At 42.1% G+C, this 21,932-nt stretch overlaps 1 protein-coding gene across 3 annotated transcripts; it reads left to right on the forward strand.

Annotated features, from left to right (window-relative positions):
* The first annotated feature begins 6,927 nt into the window (after positions 1 to 6,927).
* On the forward strand, positions 6,928 to 21,546 carry LOC308366880 (aminopeptidase N-like). 3 transcript variants are annotated; one of them, XM_080840658.1, is made up of 21 exons: positions 6,928 to 6,993; positions 10,608 to 11,327; positions 11,516 to 11,658; positions 12,506 to 12,648; positions 12,976 to 13,102; positions 13,461 to 13,615; positions 13,867 to 13,980; positions 14,993 to 15,136; positions 16,030 to 16,095; positions 16,398 to 16,463; positions 16,622 to 16,815; positions 16,951 to 17,027; positions 17,498 to 17,631; positions 17,865 to 17,920; positions 18,008 to 18,155; positions 18,605 to 18,681; positions 19,016 to 19,126; positions 19,588 to 19,755; positions 20,354 to 20,494; positions 20,746 to 20,827; positions 21,018 to 21,546. In XM_080840658.1, the coding sequence occupies exons 2-21, from the start codon at positions 10,738 to 10,740 to the stop codon at positions 21,162 to 21,164; spliced, it is 2,883 nt and encodes a 960-aa protein (XP_080696784.1). In that variant the 5' UTR covers positions 6,928 to 6,993; positions 10,608 to 10,737; the 3' UTR covers positions 21,165 to 21,546. The 3 variants fall into 3 exon arrangements, with proteins under 3 accessions (XP_080696784.1, XP_080696786.1, XP_080696785.1); XM_080840660.1 differs by having other exon boundaries at positions 16,643 to 16,815; XM_080840659.1 differs by lacking the exon at positions 6,928 to 6,993 and adding an exon at positions 8,758 to 8,770.
* The last annotated feature ends 386 nt before the right edge of the window (positions 21,547 to 21,932 follow it).

Consider the following 21,932-nt stretch of genomic DNA (forward strand, 5'->3'; position numbering starts at 1 on the left):
CGTAGCTACAGCTAAATTATACAGTAATAAAATAATAATTATGAATACTACATTCCATATCCACTAATAGATCCTCCTAAACCCAAAACACTAAACTGTGTTTACATACAACCATCTGTTCAGGCGAGCATTTTAAATCTCTGACCATGTTAGGTTAAATGCGGAGGCAGAGAATGCCTACAGAATCCTCTTCTGCAGGAACCGGACCTACTACTACTCCTTATTCTTCCCCGATTGGACCCCATCTCTGGGCAAAGTCAGGCCCAACTTCCCACTGGAGTCATCTGGATCTCCTCCAGAGCCACGTGTTTTGGGTTGTCATGACATCTGTGGTTTTCATGGCGCTTTTGAGAGCTCTGTGGGTGGTATCCTATATACCTCTGGGGCAATGACTCACACAGCTGCTACAGGTATCCACAGGTAAGTGTTTCATTGAACAACAGCCCACTGCTACACAACCACACGGGCCGCCTCACAGTATTCCCCAGAATATTTCCAAGGGCACCATGGCACCTAAAGCTCAGAATGTAAAAAAACGACTTGTTGAGCAATTATTTATCTTTAAGGGTAACGTCAGTGCCGTGCTCTGACATTGTTATTTTCTGACTGTGTTCTGAATGAAAGCAATCATTGTTGACATAATCTATAGGAAAGAATGTATTTTTTTGTGGAGAGGAGTCATGTGTAGTTGGCAATCAGCATGGCCAAAACCACAGTGCTGTAGGAGAATGTGAAGAGGACTGCTTTGCTGACTTTCTGCGTCTGCAGAGGCTCGTGTTGTTCTAATTTTCTCTCAGGAAATTGAAATCATATGTCAGCGCGGGATTTGGGGAAGCAGCATTTGAAGTCCCAGTCACAGAGTACATAAATAGAGGGAGTCTTCTAAGACACGTTTATCACTTCAGGATTTCTCTAAGGGTCTTTGAGCACAGAGTAATGCACTGAAATGTGAAATATCAATAAATGTATGGGTGGTCTTACATCCAGTTTAAATGTACAAAATACTTTGCAACAATCCATTCAGAAATACTCAAAGATTTTCCCTGGGGTGCTTTCCTTTTAGAAATTTTCTAAACATCTTTTCTTAATCTTATTGTGTTCTCAAATGTAAGACAAAACACACTACTCCCTAAGAATTCCTTAAAAGAAAGATGACAAATCAACGTATTACGGCCCTTTAAAGGATACCATTTAAACATAATGGCTACATGAAGTTCACATTATATCCACGTACAAAACATTTTTAAAACAGTGTTTTTCTTTTCAAACTGGCTTTGTCATTGGATTTAAACAGTGCATTTAGTCACAAGTAATGTGTTTTTAAAATGTGTTGACCTGGGAGTTAGACAATCCCCTCTTGGAACTGTACTTGCACAAAGTACACATATTTGAGATGCACACACACACACACACACACACATTCACTCACACACGAAAAGAAAAAACTAATTTAATCAGATGAGACAGCCTGCACCCAAACCTTCTTCTTCCATTATACTAAGCGTCAGAACATGGCCATGGCCCACACCCTTTCAAACATTCCTTACAGCTATGCTTAATCTGGACGCAGGTCAAACTGACACAGACAACGCAATACAACACACATGAAATGAAAAACCCACAACTTGCTGGGGACTTCAGATGTCAAGCATCACTTCTAAGTTACCATCATACCGAGTAAATCATATTTCCTCTATAAAATCATACTTACTCTCTTAATGGTGACAAATTAGCCCCCTTCAAAACCGTATCCAGATAGCATCCAAGACCAAGGCCACTGCACATTAGAATACACTGCTATCGTGTATGCACCCGCATGTACTGCATTTCATCTTAATTTATAAACTATTTTATTGTTTTGGCACTATATAAATAAAACTGAGGTTGAATAGGCATGTTTAAAAGAGTGGCCCTAACTGCAGCATGCTTTTAGAGCACAGGGACCCTTGCAGTGTGTATAGTCTTAAATCCTATCATCACCCTTAACTTACACCACTGTGAGATATAGGTTAGCTGAAAAGTACTTGTTTTGATTTTGTGTGAAGTCATACTGGCTTTGGAGTTGTTTGGGGGCAAAGTGCTGTGCATTTCACTTTCTAAGGTCAGGCATGGTGAGCACTAACGTTTGAAGCAGGCATATTTGGCAGGGACCCATTCACATGAGTTCAAGCAGGGTCTACTCTACACGAACTCTAGCCTTGACTCTTGGCCCCAGATACAGTGAGAAGCTGATAAAGTGTGTAAGTGTTTAGTGCTGGATGTTATAACAGAATTGCGTAAACATTGTGTTTTTAAGCCATTTTCCCGTGACTGTTCTGCTCGTAGCCACACCCAGAAAATGCTTGTGGTTCTGGTTATTTAATAACCAAATGCTCACCAGTTTGAGGTTGGTATCATAGCTGGATACAATTTCACCGTTGGCTTTCACCTTGACAAATGGAGGTTATTATAAAGGCATCTAAATGGGTTGTTGGTGGTGAGGCTGATACCTTGAGCTATGAGACAGTTGGAAAGCAAGGGGTAAGGCTACATGACAGTTGGAAAGCAAAGGGTAAGGCTACATTGCCGGAGAGGAGGCAGATTGTAATTAGCTTTGATCTCAAGCAAGAAGAGGAAACTGGACGAGCAGCAGGAGCTTCTAAGGCAAAACAAGGCCAAGGTATAAACTGTCATATTGTTAAGAAGAGGAAGATCAGCTGGAGAGAATTGTGGACGATGGATGCGAACTGCATTAAAGCAACTCATGATGTTCTCTCAACTCTGCAACTCTGCCCATTTTATTCCCTGCAGTTTCGTTATCCCAGGGTGTGTTTAGATGCTTGGGCGTTGCATCGTTTAAGCACTGGGATAAACATGTGAAATCTTTTCAAGGTGTATGTTGAGGTGTATCTGTTGTTGTCCCTGGCACTGACATGTGTCCTAACCAATGGTGAGTATGGAGGGGGGTGGGTCTGGGACGCCAGACACCACTGTTGAAACTTCTGGAGGTGTCGTGGGCCTAATTCAATGAAACACTGATGATGGAAGGTGCCCGCTTGACAACCCCAGTGAAATGCTCTCAAAGGCATCTTTGTTGTTGTTGTTTTTAAGTTTCGTTAAGTATCTGTATGTTGTTGTACACCCTGTTGTAATAATATTTAGGTGTGGGGGTAATTGCATGTGTCAGTGAGAGGTTTGGCTGCTGTGGGAAGTCCCCAACCAATAGCACAAGCTAATGCATCATCTTTTCCCGTGTATTACTATAATAGAATCCAAAGCCATTTGTGCAATTAATGTAAAAGTGAAAAACTATAATAACAGCAACAAAAATAACAATAAAAATGGAGGCATTGGTATTTATAACACTACTATTACTACTACTACTTATAATAAAATTAATAATAATAACAATGACCAATTTATAATAATAACAATAACCAATTTTCGTGGTGATGGCTTATGGTCTCTCTTGTTCACCTATCCCTGAAGACATGAATCGGTTGGTAACAGGTCTCATGCATCGCTACTTATGTTAATGCTAAAGCTATAGTCTTTTTGTAATCATCTAACTTTCTATTTCATTGGAGTCACTGTGTTCTTTTGTTCCTTATTTCTAGTGAAATGTAACTTTACTGTGTGGGAACCACGCATGGGAGGGAGTCTCTGTGTGATTTTTATCTTGACTCTCCTCCACTGTCCCTGGTAGATAAATGAATAACCAAATAAATGAATAACTGGGTATAAACATGTGTTCATCCCACTGCGCACAACAGCAGAGTAAAAGGTCCTAAGACAGCAGAAAGTGGTTACCTTAGTCACTGCATGGCACTCTGAGCAGAAAAGCTCTGATACTAAACCAGGACCTCATTGTCCAACAGGGGATCTTATAAAACTAAGGACCAGAAAGCACAGTTTTTTCTGACAAGTGTTTACACAGTGATTTCACAGGAACTCTGACCAGACAAGCTGATGTATTAATACACTCCCACACACACCTCCATACAGTCACTCATTCATGTTAAGCACACTCACAAAGACAGATACAGTGCCTTTCATAAGTATTCACCCCCTTGGATGTTTTAACCTTTTATTGCTTTTATAAATCAATCATGGTCAATTTAAGTTGGCTTTGTTGACCAAAAAAAAAAAAAAAAAAGTGAAAAGTGAAAACAGATTTCTACACAGTTATGTCAATTAAATAAAAATATGTAATGAAAAATAAGTGATTTGCATAAGAGGAAGAGAGCCACTGTTGAAAAAAAGCTCCACTTTGGTCTCATCAGACCACAGAACCTTCTTCCACTTGACCATGGAGTCTCCCACATGCCTTTTGGCGAACTCTAGTCGATATTTGAAGAGTTTTTTTCAACAGTGGTTCTCTTCCATTAAACTTTGATTGGTGAAGAACCCGAGCAACAGTTCTTATATGCATAGTCTCTCCCATTTCAGCTGGTGAAGCTTGTAACTCCTTCAGGGTAGTCATAGGTGTCTTGGTGGCCTCTCTCTCTAGTCTCCTTGCACGGTCACTCAATTTGTGGGGACGGCCTGCTCCAGCCAAATTTACACATGTGCCATATTCCTTCCATTTCTTGATGATGGATTTAAAAGAATTCCAGGGGATGTTTAGTGCCTTGGGCATTTTTTTGTATACTTCCCCTGACTTATACTTTTCAATAACCTTTTTCTCTGAGTTGCTCGGAGTGATCTTTGGTCTTCATGGTGTTACAGTAGACAGGAATACTGATTACTGAATATTGACCAGTGAATGGACCTTGGTGTCAATCACTTGAGACACATTCACTGAGACTTCTAGCACCAATTGGCTGGACCTCTGTTGAATTAGGTCAGTCACTTTAAAGGGGGTGAATACTTATGCGATCACTTATTTTCCATTACATATTTTTATTTAATTGACATAACTGTGTAGAAATCTATTTTCTATTTTCTCACACTCACACTCACACTCACACTCACACTCACACTCACACTCACACTCACACTCACACTCACACTCACACTCACACTCACACTCACACTCATATTCACACTCACACAACCTCGTTGGCCCTTTATTGTTTGGGCATTTAGGGCAGCTTTCATCCACAGTCATATACTCACACTCAGAGAGACACACACACACGTATAACCGCTTGCTGATCAGTCTTTTAGACACACTCGCACACATTCAGCATGTCAAACCTTATTTACATTTTCACACATGCGGTCTGACACTCCAACTCAGAGGTAGCAATTCTCTCCACTGTAATGTGTATACCTCAAGCCCCTCAACAACATCTAAACAAGTTCCCCTTGTTTGTTTATTCTGTTTGTTTGTTGGTTAAATGTGGCTGGTTTTTCACAGTCGGGGAACGAACACGGATGCCCTCATTTACTGGAGGCGGAGAGCGAGGGAGAAATGCATACCTCAAGTAACCACAGCAGGTTTAATAGACTTTTAAATCCACATTTCAAGACATTATCCTAGACTATTTGGATGGATGTGGTCTGAGGTGTTCTGATGTGTTTCAGGCGTAGACAAAGCAGGCTACTCTCTGCAAACAGGCGGAACCCTTTAAAGACATCAAACTTATATAATAGGGTCCTCTGATGCATAACATTAACCGACAGTAACGTAACTATAACAGAATATAGTAGCAGTTGTAGGCTGTTTTTTTGTTATCTAAATGATCATCTGACAGTTACAAATGTAAAATCAGATATAGTAGGCATGCCATGTTATATTTCTGTCTATTTTCATCTTTTTCCCCTATCTGAGATGCCTAGGCATTTGTAAGAAATGGAATGGTAAAAAAAATAAACAGTTCCTATTTCACGAATGTTCCATAAATGTAAATGTCAATTAAGCCGACTCTCTTTTTATGTTAGTTATGTTGTTCGTTATTGCTGATAAACCATTTAAATAAAGTAGGGCCACCTTAAGTTGTACAAACTCAATGATTCATGTGACTATGTCTCAGAAGACTGTACCAACTGGACTTGTCACCAGCTTTCCTCTTAACTACAGAGCAGGTACACACATGGGCATTAATCAATGTTAAGTTGAGTAACACATACACACACTTTGTAAGTTAAGTTAGGATAAGTAACTTGAAATACTGTGTTCTTTTGTTAATTATACTACCACCTTTACTCATACTTACACAGTAATGGCTCCCCTTTGCATTTTTTGGAAGTGGCTGATTTTCTGTAATACAGTATATGAGTGTTCTGTGTTTTTGTTGTATTTTTTACATGTCATCAAGGCTATACAAGTGCGGGAAATTGTGACAAGATCTTTCTTAGGAAACTGTTAGCACACAGAAAAAACACACACACACACACACACACACACACACACACACACACACACACAAACACACACACACGCACACACACTCACAAACACACACACATGCTTATCTAATCTAATATCACTATTCTGCTTAGTCAAAAACCGCCTTTTCATTTTTCAGCTTAAGTTTGTTTTTGTGTTCTTCTGTCTTCATGACGAACATGACAAATGCATAAACGTAGTTTTCTTTACTTTTCTTTCTTGACAAAGCTGCTGTCGCTCCTTCTGTTCTGCCAACTTGGACGTGGTCCTAGACAACTGGTTAACCACATTACTAAAGTAAGCACATTCTTTCAAATCACCCCCCCCCCCCCCTTCCCTGACACACACACACACACACACACACACACACACACACACACACACACACACACACACTCCTTTCCTCCAGCACCCCCCTGCCTTGTCCACTCCTACAATCAGGTTGCAAAATTATGGGTAAGCTCCAGAAATCAGGCACCCCCACCCCTCCCTCACAGACCAGAGGCTGACTGTGTATGTGTGTGTGTGTGTGTGTGTGTGTGTGTGTGTGTGAGTGTAAGCTCCCCCTCAGCTGTATCCCTGAGGCTCTGCGTACACCCCTGCCTTAGAGTTCTGATCGAACGGTACATACTGCTCAGCTCTGGTTCTGATCGCTTCACCTCTGTCCTCCTGCAGCTCTGGTGAGAAAGCTGTTTTCTTGTTTTCCTTGTTTGTTTATTCTGTTTGTGTGCTCTGTTTGTTGTTTAGTTAGTTGGTTGGTTGGGTGGCTTGTTTTCCCCCGTCCGGCACAGTGTGGGAATGTACACGGATTCCCTCGTTTCAAAAAAGCGCAGAAAGGGAGAAAGACAAAGAAGGGAAAAAGAGAGAGACGTGAGAGAGAAAAAGAGAGGGGAAAGACAGAGCAAGAGCGAGAAAGAAATCTGGGAGTCTTGCTGCTTGCAGCTGTGAACCCACTCTCCCCGACTTGATTGATTCCACACATGTGTCCGTCCAGCCAGGGGGGAACTTGAGGGGAGCCGTCGGTGCAGTCGGGCGGCTTTTGAGAGTAGGAGTCCCGGCTAGGGATGGGTATCGTTTGGGTTTTTTCCGATACCGGTACATAACCGATACTTTTAAAACGATACCGGTGCCTAAACGGTGCCAGAACCGATACTTTTTTTTTTTTAATTAAAGACATTAGGCTTATTTATTGCCAAGGCAAATAGTTTTCTTCAAATTTAACAATATATTAACTGTTTAAGGTATACTATAAATAAAAATAAATACAAAACACTTGGCTTCAAACCTTTTAACTTCAAACTATGAACAATATATTAACTTATAACAACTGTACAGTATACTTAAATAAATATAAATAAATACATAACAAACTCTGTACACACACTTCACACTTAAGTAATACTTTTGCAGAAATATGAGCATGTTTGCCTTCAGAGTAAAACAAATATTAATTAGTTTGCATTTATTTAAACCCACTGGTTTCGTGAATGTGTACTGCCCCTTTAAAAGTTTAGTTAGTGCTCTCTTAAGAACTCACATTGAGAAGGAATATCTTTGGATGAGACGGTAGCTCTCCGTTTAATAAAGCGTATCCAACTTCTGCTTAGAACAACCACACTTATCTTGAAACCGAAACCACACGCAAGTCAACCCATTACCATGGCAACTCCTCAACACAAATCCCGTTTCCACTAGTCCCATACGGAATGCAGCGTGAGCGACACAGGCGAGAGTCTATATTGGGAGATGGAGCAGTTTTATATGTGCCCCACGAAATCTGTTATCAACACAAAAAAGTATACAGATCGTACTCGGAAAGATCTACGCCACTAACGTTACTTCTCGTTAGCTATCGCTAGTTTTGTTAAATTATAAAAATTTTAATTAAAAAAAAAAAAAAAAAAAAAAAAAATTATCTGCTCAGGCACCGAAAGGAAGCACCGAAATCTGCGTTGCATTTCGGTCCGGGTAGGTATCGGTTGTATGGAACCGGTGCCGTATTGGTACCGGTTCTCGGTACCCAACCCTAGTCCCGGCAGCACAGTCCTTTGCTTAACGGGCTGTGAAAGGACAGTTAAAGGTCTGGAAAAAGGGCATAAACAGCCATGTGCCCTCCCCTGCCATGTCCGTTAGATTCTGGGCCAGGTGATGAGGGAGAAGGATAATTCACTTTGACAGGTTTCTGAGAGTTTGCCTAAGTGGAAGTGTCTTGCAGATTATCTTTCCAGCTGCTTCAGTTTTGCCTTTGTATCTATTGCACAGATCTCTCACAGTTTAGAGATCTTTCTGGGCTCCACTGGTGACGACGGGAGGCTACTGGGCAGACGTAATTAGAAACAGGGTCAGAGAACAAACATGGTCATTAGTAAATTTAGGAGCTGGGTAAAACCTCAGGACAAAACACAAACATGTTTACTCTGGCAGGTCCGGATGGGCTTGGACATGCTGGCCATTAAGGTATGTGTTGAATTATGTCTTTTGCTGGTGGTCGACACCGCCCCCTGTGCGGTCTCCAGACACACACACACACACACATGTGGCCAGCTTACACATAGTGTCCTTTCCGCAGTGGGGCGTAAAACATGACACTGAATTCAGGCCACTTTACAGAGAACACCAGAGTGTGAAAGAGAGTTTGAGCACTTTGTTAATGTACAGATATTTGTACGTGAAAGTGTGTGTGTGTGTGTGTGTGTGTGTGTGTGTGTGTGTGTGTGTGTGTGTGTGTGTGTGTGTGTTGGTACGTGAAGATAAGTGTGTGTGTGTGTGTGTGTGTGTGTGTGTGTGTGTGTGTGTGTGTGTGTGTGTAAACAGAGGGTGAGTCTACGTCGAAGTCTGTTTGTGTGTTTGTGAAGGTAACTGTGTGTGTGTGTGTGTGTGTGTGTATGTGTGTGTGTGTGTCATTTACACAGATGCTCACCGGATGAGTTCTCCAGCTGAGCATCTGAACACAGACTTTGCTCCTCTGTGGTTTACTATTCAACTGTTGCATAGTTACGCTCACCATCCTGCTATGAGCTGCACACCTGTGTAACCTTTGAACTGCCAACCAGGTTGACCTCAGTAAAAACACGTTTCTGCTGCAAATATGGTCGTGTTCATGACGTAATGGCTCAGGCTTTAGCCGCTGTCATACGATAAGTGAGAGTGATGGCAAATAAATGCTTTCAGAATGAGCTGGATGCTGGAGGTGCTACTGGATGGTGCAAATATTTGCACCCCTTTTAGGAATGCAGAAGAGTTTTATTCATAGGATGTAACACACACACACACACACACACACACACACACACACACACACACACACACACACACACACAATCAACAAAACTCTGTTTGCAGTTTCTTTTGTGGGACACAATTTTGTGGTGTATGAAAATATACGTACACACACACACACACACAACCACAAAGAACAAAACCCTAGATCTTCTTGACAGATAAGGGACAAACATCTGTGGCAAAAACTATAAAACTGGGCTACGAGAGAGAGAGAACACGTTCAGGGAATAGAAGAGTCTCAGAATCTTTTCATAGCACTCCGCCAAACAGGGCACACACTCGGCCAGAGAAACACTTAATTCGGCAGGAGAGCTTTCCTGGCCCGTGTGGTTTACAGGGGCAATTCTGAGCGTCAAACATCCCTGCAGTCACTTAGATGTTAGGGTAGCAATGTTGACAGTGTCCTTCATGAAATCACATTGAAACTTTAGTCAGTTGATTCCACTCTAACCTATTCAGTCTACAGTTAGTGTGTGTCCAGCATGCCATTTCAAGTCTGGTGTGAGGTTTAAAGCCGGCACTTTCTGCTATGACTTATGTAGTACTTGATTAGGTCGCCAATAAATTATGATGATGTGGAGTTAATAAAACAAATGAATAGGTCTGGCACTGATAAGACAAGAACATCTATCAGCATTTATGGACAGGCTGAGTCACATCACCGATTAGCCTAATCAGTGCCTTTTATGAGTGTGACAATGACCCTAGATCACACTGCAAAAAACCTATAAGCCTCTGGGTTACTTAAATAGTACAAATGTTGCTGAATAAGACTGTACTTTGTCATACATGTTGTAACATTTACATAATTGTCAAATTGGTGTAAGACATAACAGGCATTAACACAATAGGGGTAATGTGAGATTCATATATTTGAAGGCTCTTAAAAAGCCTTATCTTTAGGGTAAGGGCTTGTTTTCAGATAAAGGCCCTGCCATTTTCAACGTCAACGTATGGAAAAAGCGCGTCACTTAAACATGAGCCCTAAAAGAACTTTCCCCTTTTCCTTTAGGTACCTAAAAAACCCGAACAGAGGATGATGCCTTTGGACAATACCAGGCCAGCTTCCTAGAAGTTCCCTGAGTGCACATTAAGACTGCAGACCGTATCTACACTGCATTGCACTGTAACAGCACCTTGCAATGTCTCAGGGGTTCTATATCAGTAAGACTGTCGCGGTAATCGCTGCTGTTGTGGGCGTTGCTGCCGCAGTAACCATTTTTGGCTTGTCAGTGGCCTATTCTAAACAGAGGCCCAATGCTGGAGGGGAAGGGGGAGGACAGGGAACACTGGTGGCTCCCACACCACCCCCAGAGCCGAAAGAGCCCTGGGAGAGGTACCGTCTACCGGACACTCTGTCTCCCGTCCACTACAACATCACCCTGTGGCCTCGTCTGGAGAAGGATGAACACGGCATGTACATCTTCACAGGCCACTCTACTGTGGACTTTAAGTGTGTGAAGGAGACAGACCTAATCCTCATTCACTCCAACAAGCTCAACCTCACCAAGTTCAAAGGACATCACGCAACACTGACTGGACTGGATGGTGCAGCTGCACCAGCTATTAAGACAACATGGCTTCAACAGAAGACACAGTATCTGGTTATTCAGCTCAACGGCAAATTAGTCCCAGGAAAGTCCTACCAACTCTTCACCAAATTTCAGGGAGAGCTGGCTGATGACCTAGAAGGCTTCTACCGAAGTGAATACAATGAGAATGGCATCAGAAGGTAAGGAAGGATCAATAATCTGTATGTGGTCTCAATTCACTGAATTCAGCAACCTATCAAAAACCCATTTACCACCTGTTCTTTTTTTTTTTTTAAGTCTGTGGTACTGTAAAACAGATATACCTATTCATATTCTGTTAAACGTCCACACATGGTGTCAACCATTGGTATGTTGGGCTTTCCACCAGGATTGTCGCCACTACTCAGATGCAGGCCACATACGCCCGGAAAGCGTTCCCGTGTTTCGACGAACCTGCCATGAAGGCCGTCTTTCACATAACCCTGATGCACCCACCTGGGACCATAGCTCTGGCCAACAGCCGGGATGCTGGTAAGAGCCATGGTGACAGACAAAACACAATGTTCCAGTTCCAGAACTCAAGAGGCATTGTTACACCTCCCCCACCTCTGCCGTCTGCACCCCCACTGGCCGTGTTATATATCTATCTACTTTCATCTGGTCTTGTTATATATATATCTACTGTCATCTAGCTTTGTTATATATCTATCTACTTTCATCTGGCTTTGTTATATATCTATCGGTCATCTGGCTTTGTTATATATCTATCTACTGTCATCTGGTCTTGTTATTTATCTATCTACTGTCATCTGGTCTTGTTATATATCTATCTACTGTCATCTGGTCTTGTTATATATCTACAGTATCTAATTTCATCTGGCTGTGTTATATATCTATCTACTGTCATATGGTCTTGTTATATATCTATCTACTGTCATCTAGCTTTGTTATGTCTATCTACTCTCAGCTGGCCTTGCAGTGGCAGTGCAGTGCTCATAAGGTGGTGACTGGGCATAATTAGCTGACTGTCCACACCTGCCAAGATGTGAATGAAAGAAAGACAGATTGTGCCCCTTATGATTTTCATTCTGATGCTGCTGATTTTGCACGGTATCCCCTTGATATCAGGTTATTTGCTCATTCATTGACGTAAACATGTCCATTTCTCATTACAGTTCTCTCGGTTGTCCGTCTCTATTTCATTTATTTAGTATTTAATTGTGAAAAAGCTAAAATTAATTAAAATTAAAAAACAAACAAGTCTTCACTCTGTTTATACAGTTTATGAGTCAGGGCGAAAGTTCTGATGCGGCAAATTGAAGATATTTACGCTACCAATCACCAACGCTGTCTCACTTTTTTCTATTTGCCTATTCAGAAATCAAAACCGTAACCCTGGAAGAAAAAGATGTGCTCATCACCACGTTTGAACCAACCAAACGCATGTCAACATACATCTTGGCCTTCATCGTTTCTGACTTCGGCAGTGTCAAGAAGGACGAAACAGGCTCTACAACAATGGTATTACATTATCCAGCCCTATGAACATATGTGGTCTTTGGCCCACTGTGTGATGAATAATGTTTTTAAACGGGTCTCCCACAATGACTTAATAAGGAGGGTGATTAGTTCTCTTAAACTTTTGACACTCACACACTCCAGTTACGTACTCCAACCTCACACTTCACACTTAAAAGACTCTGCACACTAACACACATTCCACAATCGTACATGCACACACACACACACACACACACACACAAACACAAACACTGAGGGTTGTTGGGCCAGAAAGCTCTGGATGTGGAGTAATAATCTTCCATTTATTATTACATTTTCATCTGAAAGGTTCGTATCTGGGCCAGGAAAAAAGCGCTGGAATTAGGACAAGGGGACTACGCCCTCAACGTAACACTTCGCATGCTGGAGTTCTTTGAGCAGTACTACAACACCAGTTATCCGCTCTCAAAATCAGGTATGGCAACAGCCTTGATGGCGAACATTATTTTGACTCGTTCATTTCCTCACTCACTCATTCATTCTAGACTCATCAAATCTAAACTATGTGCTCAGACAGCAGCTGTCCACTAACATTGATGTCCAGTAATCTTCAAAAGTTTTAGGCATTTGTCTCAACACCGTTCTTTTTTTTCTTTTGAAATACTGTGTCTGTGAAGTTTGTTTTTCAAACATTATTTTGCATCCACTTTGAAGAATGTTGAATGAGAAGTATAACTATTCATGCCTTTTTGAAAGATGCCTTTTCAAACGTGCCTCAATGTTTTGCAAAGTACTGTGTGATGGTCATGCACCATATCCCCTTTGCTCTTTAGACCAGGTGGCCCTCCCCGACTTCAACGCTGGGGCCATGGAGAACTGGGGACTCATCACTTACCGAGAGACAAGCCTCCTGTACGACCCCCACACGTCCTCCGAGGGCAATAAGGAGAGAGTTTTAACCGTCATCGCTCACGAACTGGCCCACATGGTAATGCCAAAAATAACAATGAATTTTATGTACGAGGCAATTCACTTCAATCTCAGACTGCTAGTGTTACACAGAAACCAAAAGGCATGGGGAGATGTGTTTGTGCGTGTGTCATGAGGTAATTGTTAAACGAAAGAGATAGGATAACTGTGTGCGTGTGTGTGTGTGTGTGTATGTCTGTATGTGTGTGCATGCGTGCTTGTGTGTGTGTGTGTGTGTGTGTGTGTGTGTGTGTGATTTCCTCCCTTAAGTGGTTTGGCAACCTGGTGACTCTGAGATGGTGGAACGACCTGTGGCTAAATGAAGGCTTCGCCTCATACGTCGAGTACCTCGGAGCCAACCACGCCGAACCCTCTTGGCATATCGTGAGATCATACTTCTCTAATTCTCTTCCACTCTCTCTCTCTCTCTCTCTCTCTCTCTCTCTCTCTCTCACACACACACACACACACTCACACACGAAAACATAGCGTGTACTCAGCCAGCTCAGTCCCAAAAACAATGGAAAAAGAACCGGTTTTGGGCTCCTGAGCTAGAATAAGCATTGTTCTGAGTCACATGCAGGAATGAGGTGTTAGATGAGTATGCTTGGTGACACATTATTTGGATAGTCGGCCTACAGAGACTTTACCCATGGTTTGTTGAAATTCGAACTTCAGTCTTTCTAATTGTTCACTGAACAGCACCTTAACCCAACCCAATCCTTAACCCAACCCTTACCTTAACCTTAACCAAACATTCAACCGATCTGAGCATCATAATCTGAGCATCTGTAGACAGCCTGTAGGGGACCATCCAAATATAGTATGTTTATAATCTGAGCCTCTGTAGACAACCTTTAGGGGGACCATCCAAATTTAGTGTGTTTATAATCTGAGCATCTGTAGATAGCCTATAGGGGACCATCCAAATAAAGTGTGTTTATAATCGGAGCATCTGTAGATAGTCTATAGGGGACCATCCAAATATAGTGTGTCTATAATCTGAGCATCTGTAGATAGCCTGTAGGGGACCATCCAAATATAGTGTGTCTATAATCTGAGCATCTGTAGATAGCCTATAGGGGACCATCCAAATAAACTGTGACCATTAGACAAACTAGATTCATCCCCGTTCCCTCTGACTTTGGCATGATGGGGAAGTATCTGAAGTATTTGTAAAATACTCATACAAGTCACGCAATAACTGGGCCAAAAAAGGACTGTTCCCTGATCTGTAAACTGTAAACTGTTACCCTGATATGTAAAAATCCAATGGTAAGCGGATAGCGCAAGTGCACAACCTTACAGACGTCACACAAAGATGAAATGGATGTTCACGTCACTGACGTCTCAGTTTTCGTTTATTGTTTTTGTTTACGTTCACCTGTCTCCACAGAAAGACATGATTGTGCAGGGGGATGTCCAGAGAGCATTCGCAGTGGACTCGTTTGTCTCCTCCCACCCGCTCACCCGTGGTGAAGAGGAGGTCAACAAGCCTGAGGAAATTAGCCAGATGTTTGACACCATCTCTTATAGCAAGGTATGAGCAGCCAGATGTTTGACACCATCTCTTATAGCAAGGTATGAGCAGCCAGATGTTTGACACCATCTCTTATAGCAAGGTATGATCAGCCAGATGTTTGACACCATCTCTTATAGCAAGGTATGAGCAGCCAGATGTTTGACACCATCTCTTATAACAAGGTATGAGCAGCCAGATGTTTGACACCATCTCTTATAGCAAGGTATGAGCAGCCAGATGTTTGACACCATCTCTTATAGCAAGGTATGAGCAGCCAGATGTTTGACACCATCTCTTATAGCAAGGTATGAGCAGCCAGATGTTTGACACCATCTCTTATAGCAAGGTATGAGCAGCCAGATGTTTGACACCATCTCTTATAGCAAGGTATGAGCAGTCAGATGTTTGACACCATCTCTTATAGCAAGGTATGGGCAGTCAGATGTTTGACACCATCTCTTATAGCAAGGTATGAGAAGCCAGATGTTTGACACCATCTCTTATAGCAAGGTATGAGCAGCCAGATGTTTGACACCATCTCTTATAGCAAGGTTTGAGCAGCCAGCTGTTTGATACCATCTCTTATAACAAGGTATGAGCAGCCAGATGTTTGACACCATATCTTATAGCAAGGTATGAGCAGCAAGCTGTTTGACACCATCTCTTATAGCAAGGTATCAGCAGCCAGCTGTTTGACACCATCTCTTATAGCAAGGTATCAGCAGCCAGATGTTTGACACCATCTCCTATAGCAAGGTATGAGCAGTCCTACATAGCATCCATGCAGCTAGCGCAGTGGAGGACAATCACCATGAACATCATGGCTTCATTGTATGTTATTAAAGCGGTGTGTGGTGTTGAGCCGTGGGTGGCATTAGAGCTGTACTAATCAGGTTTGTTTGGTGTGACAGGGTGCAGCTGTGCTGAGAATGCTGTCGGAGTTTCTCTCTGAGCCTGTGTTCGTTAGAGGACTCAGTGTAAGTCTGACCAATTAATCAATCAACTAATCAATTAGTCACAACACTTTAAATCAAGCTCTAATACGGAACACTATTTATAAAGTCTGCAGCATTTATCCTTATCTGTCACTGTTCCTGCACTTTATTAATGACAATTTGCTCACATCTAAGGTTTATGATGGAAATAATCTATGTTTATGATGAAAATGTATAAATCCTATGATATCAAAATGACATTATCTGAGACTGGATTCTTTAACGCTCTGTCTCTCTCTTTAACTCTCCCTTTCTTGATTTCTCTCTTCTTTCTATTTGTCCAGACCTATCTACATCAGTTTGCTTTTGGCAATACTGTATATTCTGACCTTTGGGATCATTTGGAGGATGTAAGTTGCCACACAGAGCAATACATGGAAAATGTCTAGATGTATAGACAATTAAAATCCCAAAACATAAGCATTTGTCAACATTTATGCTTATTTTCAGGATATAAGTAACTTTTACTTTTACTTGTAATGTATGTAATAAGCTGCTGATCAGTCAGTGTTTTGTTTTTTTCTATCAGGCTGCATTGAGCACAGGGTTAAATCTTCCCTATACAGTCCATGAGATTATGAACCGCTGGATCCTTCAGATGGGCTTCCCTCTGGTAACCATAGATACAGCAACAGGAAGCATCAGCCAACAGCACTTCCTGTTGGACCCTGATGCTGTGGTGGATAGGCCGTCCATTTACAAGTAGGTTCATCTTACAGCTCACCAAGGTAATGACTGCTGGCTGATGATGGTTCTCTTTTATTGTACTACAGAATTATGGTTACAGAGGTTTTATGAGGTGACTACTCTTTATTGCCTTCATTCTTGTTGCCATAGTTACGAATGGATTGTGCCAATGAAGTGGATGAAGAACCGCGTGGAACAGGATCAACACTGGCTGACTGAGAAGAGAGGTAAGCCCACCTGCTCGACCATTAGGCAGGAAAGACCACCTGTTTGACCAACGGTGATGTAAGCCAACCTGCTTGACTGCTGGAAACACGTAGAGGCTAAAATAAAAGAGAAATCCAATTCCCTCACACTTGACAATACACTGAATATACACACAATACACTAGATACCCTCACAATTACCAAAGTTCAGATCAGCAGTACTCTGGGCTGCATGTGAATAGTTTGTGTTTACATTAGCGATGTTTGCAGCCTTGTCTGGCAGCTCACACGCGATCCATTAAAGCCTGGGACAGAGAATGATCTGGAGATTTCAGGGTGATTACGCAGGTTTGCGGGTTTGAGAGAGCATGGGAACCTGCAAACCTTTCGACACTCATCTGGGGCCTATGTTGAGAAAAGCCTGGATTACTAAATCAGCGGTCAATAGGTGACAGAGCTCAAAACTCTTCTCTCCTTGTGTCATCTCACAGCCATGTTTGAGCCAATGAGAGCAGAGGAAGGGGAGTGGATCCTGGCCAACCTCAACGTCTCCGGCTACTACAGGGTTAACTACGACCTGCAGAACTGGGAGCGCCTCTTTGCTCAGTTGAGCTCCGATCACCAGGTTAGCAAATGCGGCCAAGGTCAAGGTCAAGGTTAAGGTGCTGAGTGTATCACATCAGTCCCATTTCCAGGTTACCTTCTGTCTGGATAGTGCTTTTAATTCAAAGGATTTTCATTTTATAATACTGCATTTAATTGTTAATTACTACAAATCTCATTAATGCTCAGTTTAGAACATTAGATATTGAAAATGACAGAAAACTGTTTGTTGACTAACTTCCATTTCTTTGACAGGTAATCCCCATCATCAACAGAGCTCAGATAATAGATGACGCCTTCAGTCTGGCAAAGTGAGTCCTTTTCCCCTGCTTTGCTTACATTTAGTTCTGCTTCTGTTGAAAGAGCATCCAATGCCCAGTGTGTGTTGCTCTCCCCAGGGGTAGGATCCTGAGCACCACAGTGGCTCTGCGGACGACCAAGTACCTCATGCAGGAGCAAGAATACATCCCCTGGCAGGCGGCATCCAGCAGCCTGTACTACTTCTTTCAAATGTTTGATCGCACTGAGGTCTACGGATCCATGCTGGTAAATCAACATCCGCAATTACTCAACATTCAGGTTCACTTGTTTTAGTATTTTTAGACAAAGCAATGCACAGTACATGTAAGGTATATATTTTAGCTGTGTGTGTGTGTGTGTTTGTGTGTGTGTTTGTGTGTGTGTGTGTGTGTGTGTGTGTGTGTGTGTGTGTGTGTGTGTGTGTGTGTGTGTGTGTGTGTGTGTGTGTGTGTGGGGGTGTGGGTGTGTGGGTGTGTGTGGGTGTGTGTCTGTGTCTGTCTCTGTGTGTGTGTCTATGTGCCTCTGTGTTTGTGTGTGTGTGTGTGTGTGTGTGTGTGTGTGTGTGTGTGTGTGTGTGTGTGTGTGTGTGTGTGTGTGTGTGTGTGTGTGTGTTAGCACCTCGCCTTACCAGTTGAGCAACATGAGAACAAAAATAGCCAACACAAATCATTAATATGTCTCTTCTTGCCTCATAGGCCTATTTGAAGAAGCTCGTCAGACCCCTCTATGTCAAATTCACGACGTCTGACCGGCCCCTGAGCCACACTATGGTGTAAATAAGTATCATTCATTCATGTTGAATTAGAGCCAGAGTTGGCTTCCACGCCACCTAGAGTGTGGGAGTAAAAATGTCCATGCTCAAACTCAATCTTCGTTTTTAATGATTTTATTGTATGGAAACTTTTCAGCAAGAGACATTGACGGCTTCATATGTACTTATTTTTTTTTTGGTTACTTTGTCGTTTCAGCATCTTATTTTGGCCCAATAAGACACGTTAATTTGATGTGGTTTGTTTGTGTGTTTGTTTGAACCATATTTTCAGCAGTTTGTTCAGCTCTATAACAGGTGAGTGCTGTTTCTGAATGTGTGTGTTTCCTGTGTGTAGATACACGAGGGGCCTTGCTGTCTCCCTGGCCTGCACCACTGGAGTCGCAGGGAGCAATGAGCTGGTTCTAGGTATGTTCCACCAGTGGATGAAGGAACCGAACAACAACAGGTACGATTATCAAGGATCATGGGAGACTGTGCCATGAATTCCCCCTCGCAACTGGCACCAACATACACAAACACATGACCAAACTCTATTAAAAATCCCCTCTCTGAAACAACACAACCCAGTAACCCTACAAATCTCCCTCTCACAGCCTCTTATTCTCTTTCCAACATTCCTTTGCACAAGCACACATTACCCATATCAAAAATGTCAGTAAGAACTCACCTACATGCCAAGCATTGGCTGAAACAGTCTGAGCTGGACCCTACCACAGTTATCTCTGGCTGGGGGGGTTTACAACTTGGGCGCTACTGCAGGAAATTTCACATTTGACATCACAATTCCCACTTCAACTCAGACCAAAAACCTTCCACTCTGATCAAACGCTCACAACACACAGACAAAAAAACCTAAACCCTGGAATCATCCATTATTTTAAATACCTGCGTCCCCATGTCTTCCAGGATTGACCCCAACCTGAAGTCCACCGTGTACTGCAAAGCCATCGCTGCCGGGGGAGAGGAGGAGTGGAACTTTGGCTGGGAGATGCTCAGGAACGCCACCGTGGCCTCCGAGGCGGCCAGACTTCGCTCTGCTCTGGCCTGCACCAAAGTGCCCTGGCTCCTCAACAGGTTAGACAGCACTGCACTTCATGCTGTTTAATTGGATTTCAGTTACGGGGCACCCAGAACAAGGGAGTTTGGAGGCCTTGCACAATGGCCAGATATTGTTTATCTGTATATTTAAAGATAATATCTTACTAGGACATGCCACAGGCTCGAATCACTACAAAATGTACTAGTACAGTGTTTAAGCAGTCGAGCATTACGAGCACAACAAGCAATTGTTTCATGACCACAACGTTAGACCAATACCCTCTTTAACCGTCTTTCTCTAGACATGATCATTTTATAGGGGTGAATATAAAGAAGCAATTGTTTCATGACCATACCATTAGAATAATTCTCTATTTTAAAGTCAAACTCTACGACACAATATTGTTATATGGGTGAATATGAGCCATTTCATATCAGTTTCAATATAATACATGCATACTTTTTTGCCTATATGACAACATATGAACATTGAATGTTATGATTATATCATAGCATTTTTTTTGTTTATACAGATGCAGTGTGGAGGGAACTGACCAACTTTGTTGTTAAAGGGATATTATTATAGTTGTAGTGGGAGTTATATTATTATATCCCTTGTGTTGTGTGTTGAAAGGTACCTAGAGTACACATTGGATCCCACTAAGATCCGCAAGCAGGATGCCACGTCTACCATTGGCTACATTGCCAACAACGTCGTGGGCCAGTCTTTCGCTTGGGACTTCTTCAGATCAAAATGGGACTATATTTTTAAGGAGTGAGTATGGCACAAACACAGAGGGAATCTATAATATATTAATAAAGAAAAATACCAACATAAAACATACTCCGGCAACTACATTTGAAAGTCAAGTGATTTCAAGTCCAAATGTTATTATTTAATATCCTCTCAGGCAGTTCATAAACTCTGTATGTTTAGACAAAACTGCATTAAAGTCATTGAGGTATGAGTGGACCACATGTACATGTCCAAAACAAACAGAGGTTCATTATCTCACTGATCCAAAGGTTCGGGGGTGGATCTTTTGCCTTCTCACATCTCATCACTGCTGTATCTAGAAGGTTCTCCACGGAGTATGAGCTTCAGCAGGTAACGCAAATGTCATTCACCTTCATCGATTTTACATCCTGTTCTGTCACATGTGCTCCATATTAGCGACCAAAATTTACAATTTGGAATTATGATCAACAGTCAATTCTATTTATTTATTAAAGGATGATAGTTGTGATACAAGAGTACAGTTTTAATACAGTCATTGACTTAACTGTGTCTTTTACAGTTGCTGGATTTCAAAAGGGATCACCCTGACCTTGGCTCTGGTAAAGCAGCTTTGAACCAAGCCATAGAGAAGACCACAGCCAACATCAAATGGATGGCGGAGAACAAGAAACTAGTGATGGACTGGTTTGACACTGAGTCTGCATGATAGGACAGCAGAACTGTGTGCCGTCCTCCAGCCGTATCTCAACCGGATCTGAACCGGATCTGAGCCAGACCTGAGCCAGCTCTGCCTTCACTCAGCTCCTGAGCCTGTGGCTAGCTATATATTTCTAAATGGTGTTTTTTTCTCCTGTCAGTATGAGAGAAGTGACAGTGTGCAAGGCCTTGTGACCTAATATGCACTTATGTGTGTAAAGAGGGAAGCACTTCCTCTATTTGACAAAGCAGGCTCAGGCTCGTTCTACCGCTGTTTCAAATGAATAAGACAAATGCTTGAGCCAACATCCCCCATTCAAAAAGCTTCTCTTCTTTGTATGACTATGCTGTTTTAACATTATTTTATAAAAAAATTAAAAAAATATAAAAATAAAAATAATAAAAATAAAAACTGTCCCAAGGAATCATTTGTGTATTGCGTAGCTTCTTGTACATTTATTGCTGACTCAGGTGGTATCTGCGATGGCAAAAATGTGTGTGAGTGTGTGTGTGTGTGTGTGTGTGTGAGAGTGTTTGTGTGTGTGTGGGGGGGGTGGGGGGGGGGTGGAGTGTTCGGTGTGTGTGTGTGTGTGTGTGTGTGTGTGTTATATTCATATAGTATGAAAACAAATTTAAGTACATTTATTTGAAATCTTTTGTAGCCTTAAGAAATATACTACTGCATAAGTGAAAATGTTGTAACTGCGCAAAAATGGTGAAAACCTTCAAGCCACTGTACATCAGACCAGGTGTGAAACACAGGTTTTAGAAGTAAACC

The sequence above is a fragment of the Sprattus sprattus genome, assembly GCF_963457725.1.
Source record: "Sprattus sprattus genome assembly, chromosome: 6".
Taxonomy (NCBI): Eukaryota; Metazoa; Chordata; class Actinopteri; order Clupeiformes; family Clupeidae; genus Sprattus; species Sprattus sprattus.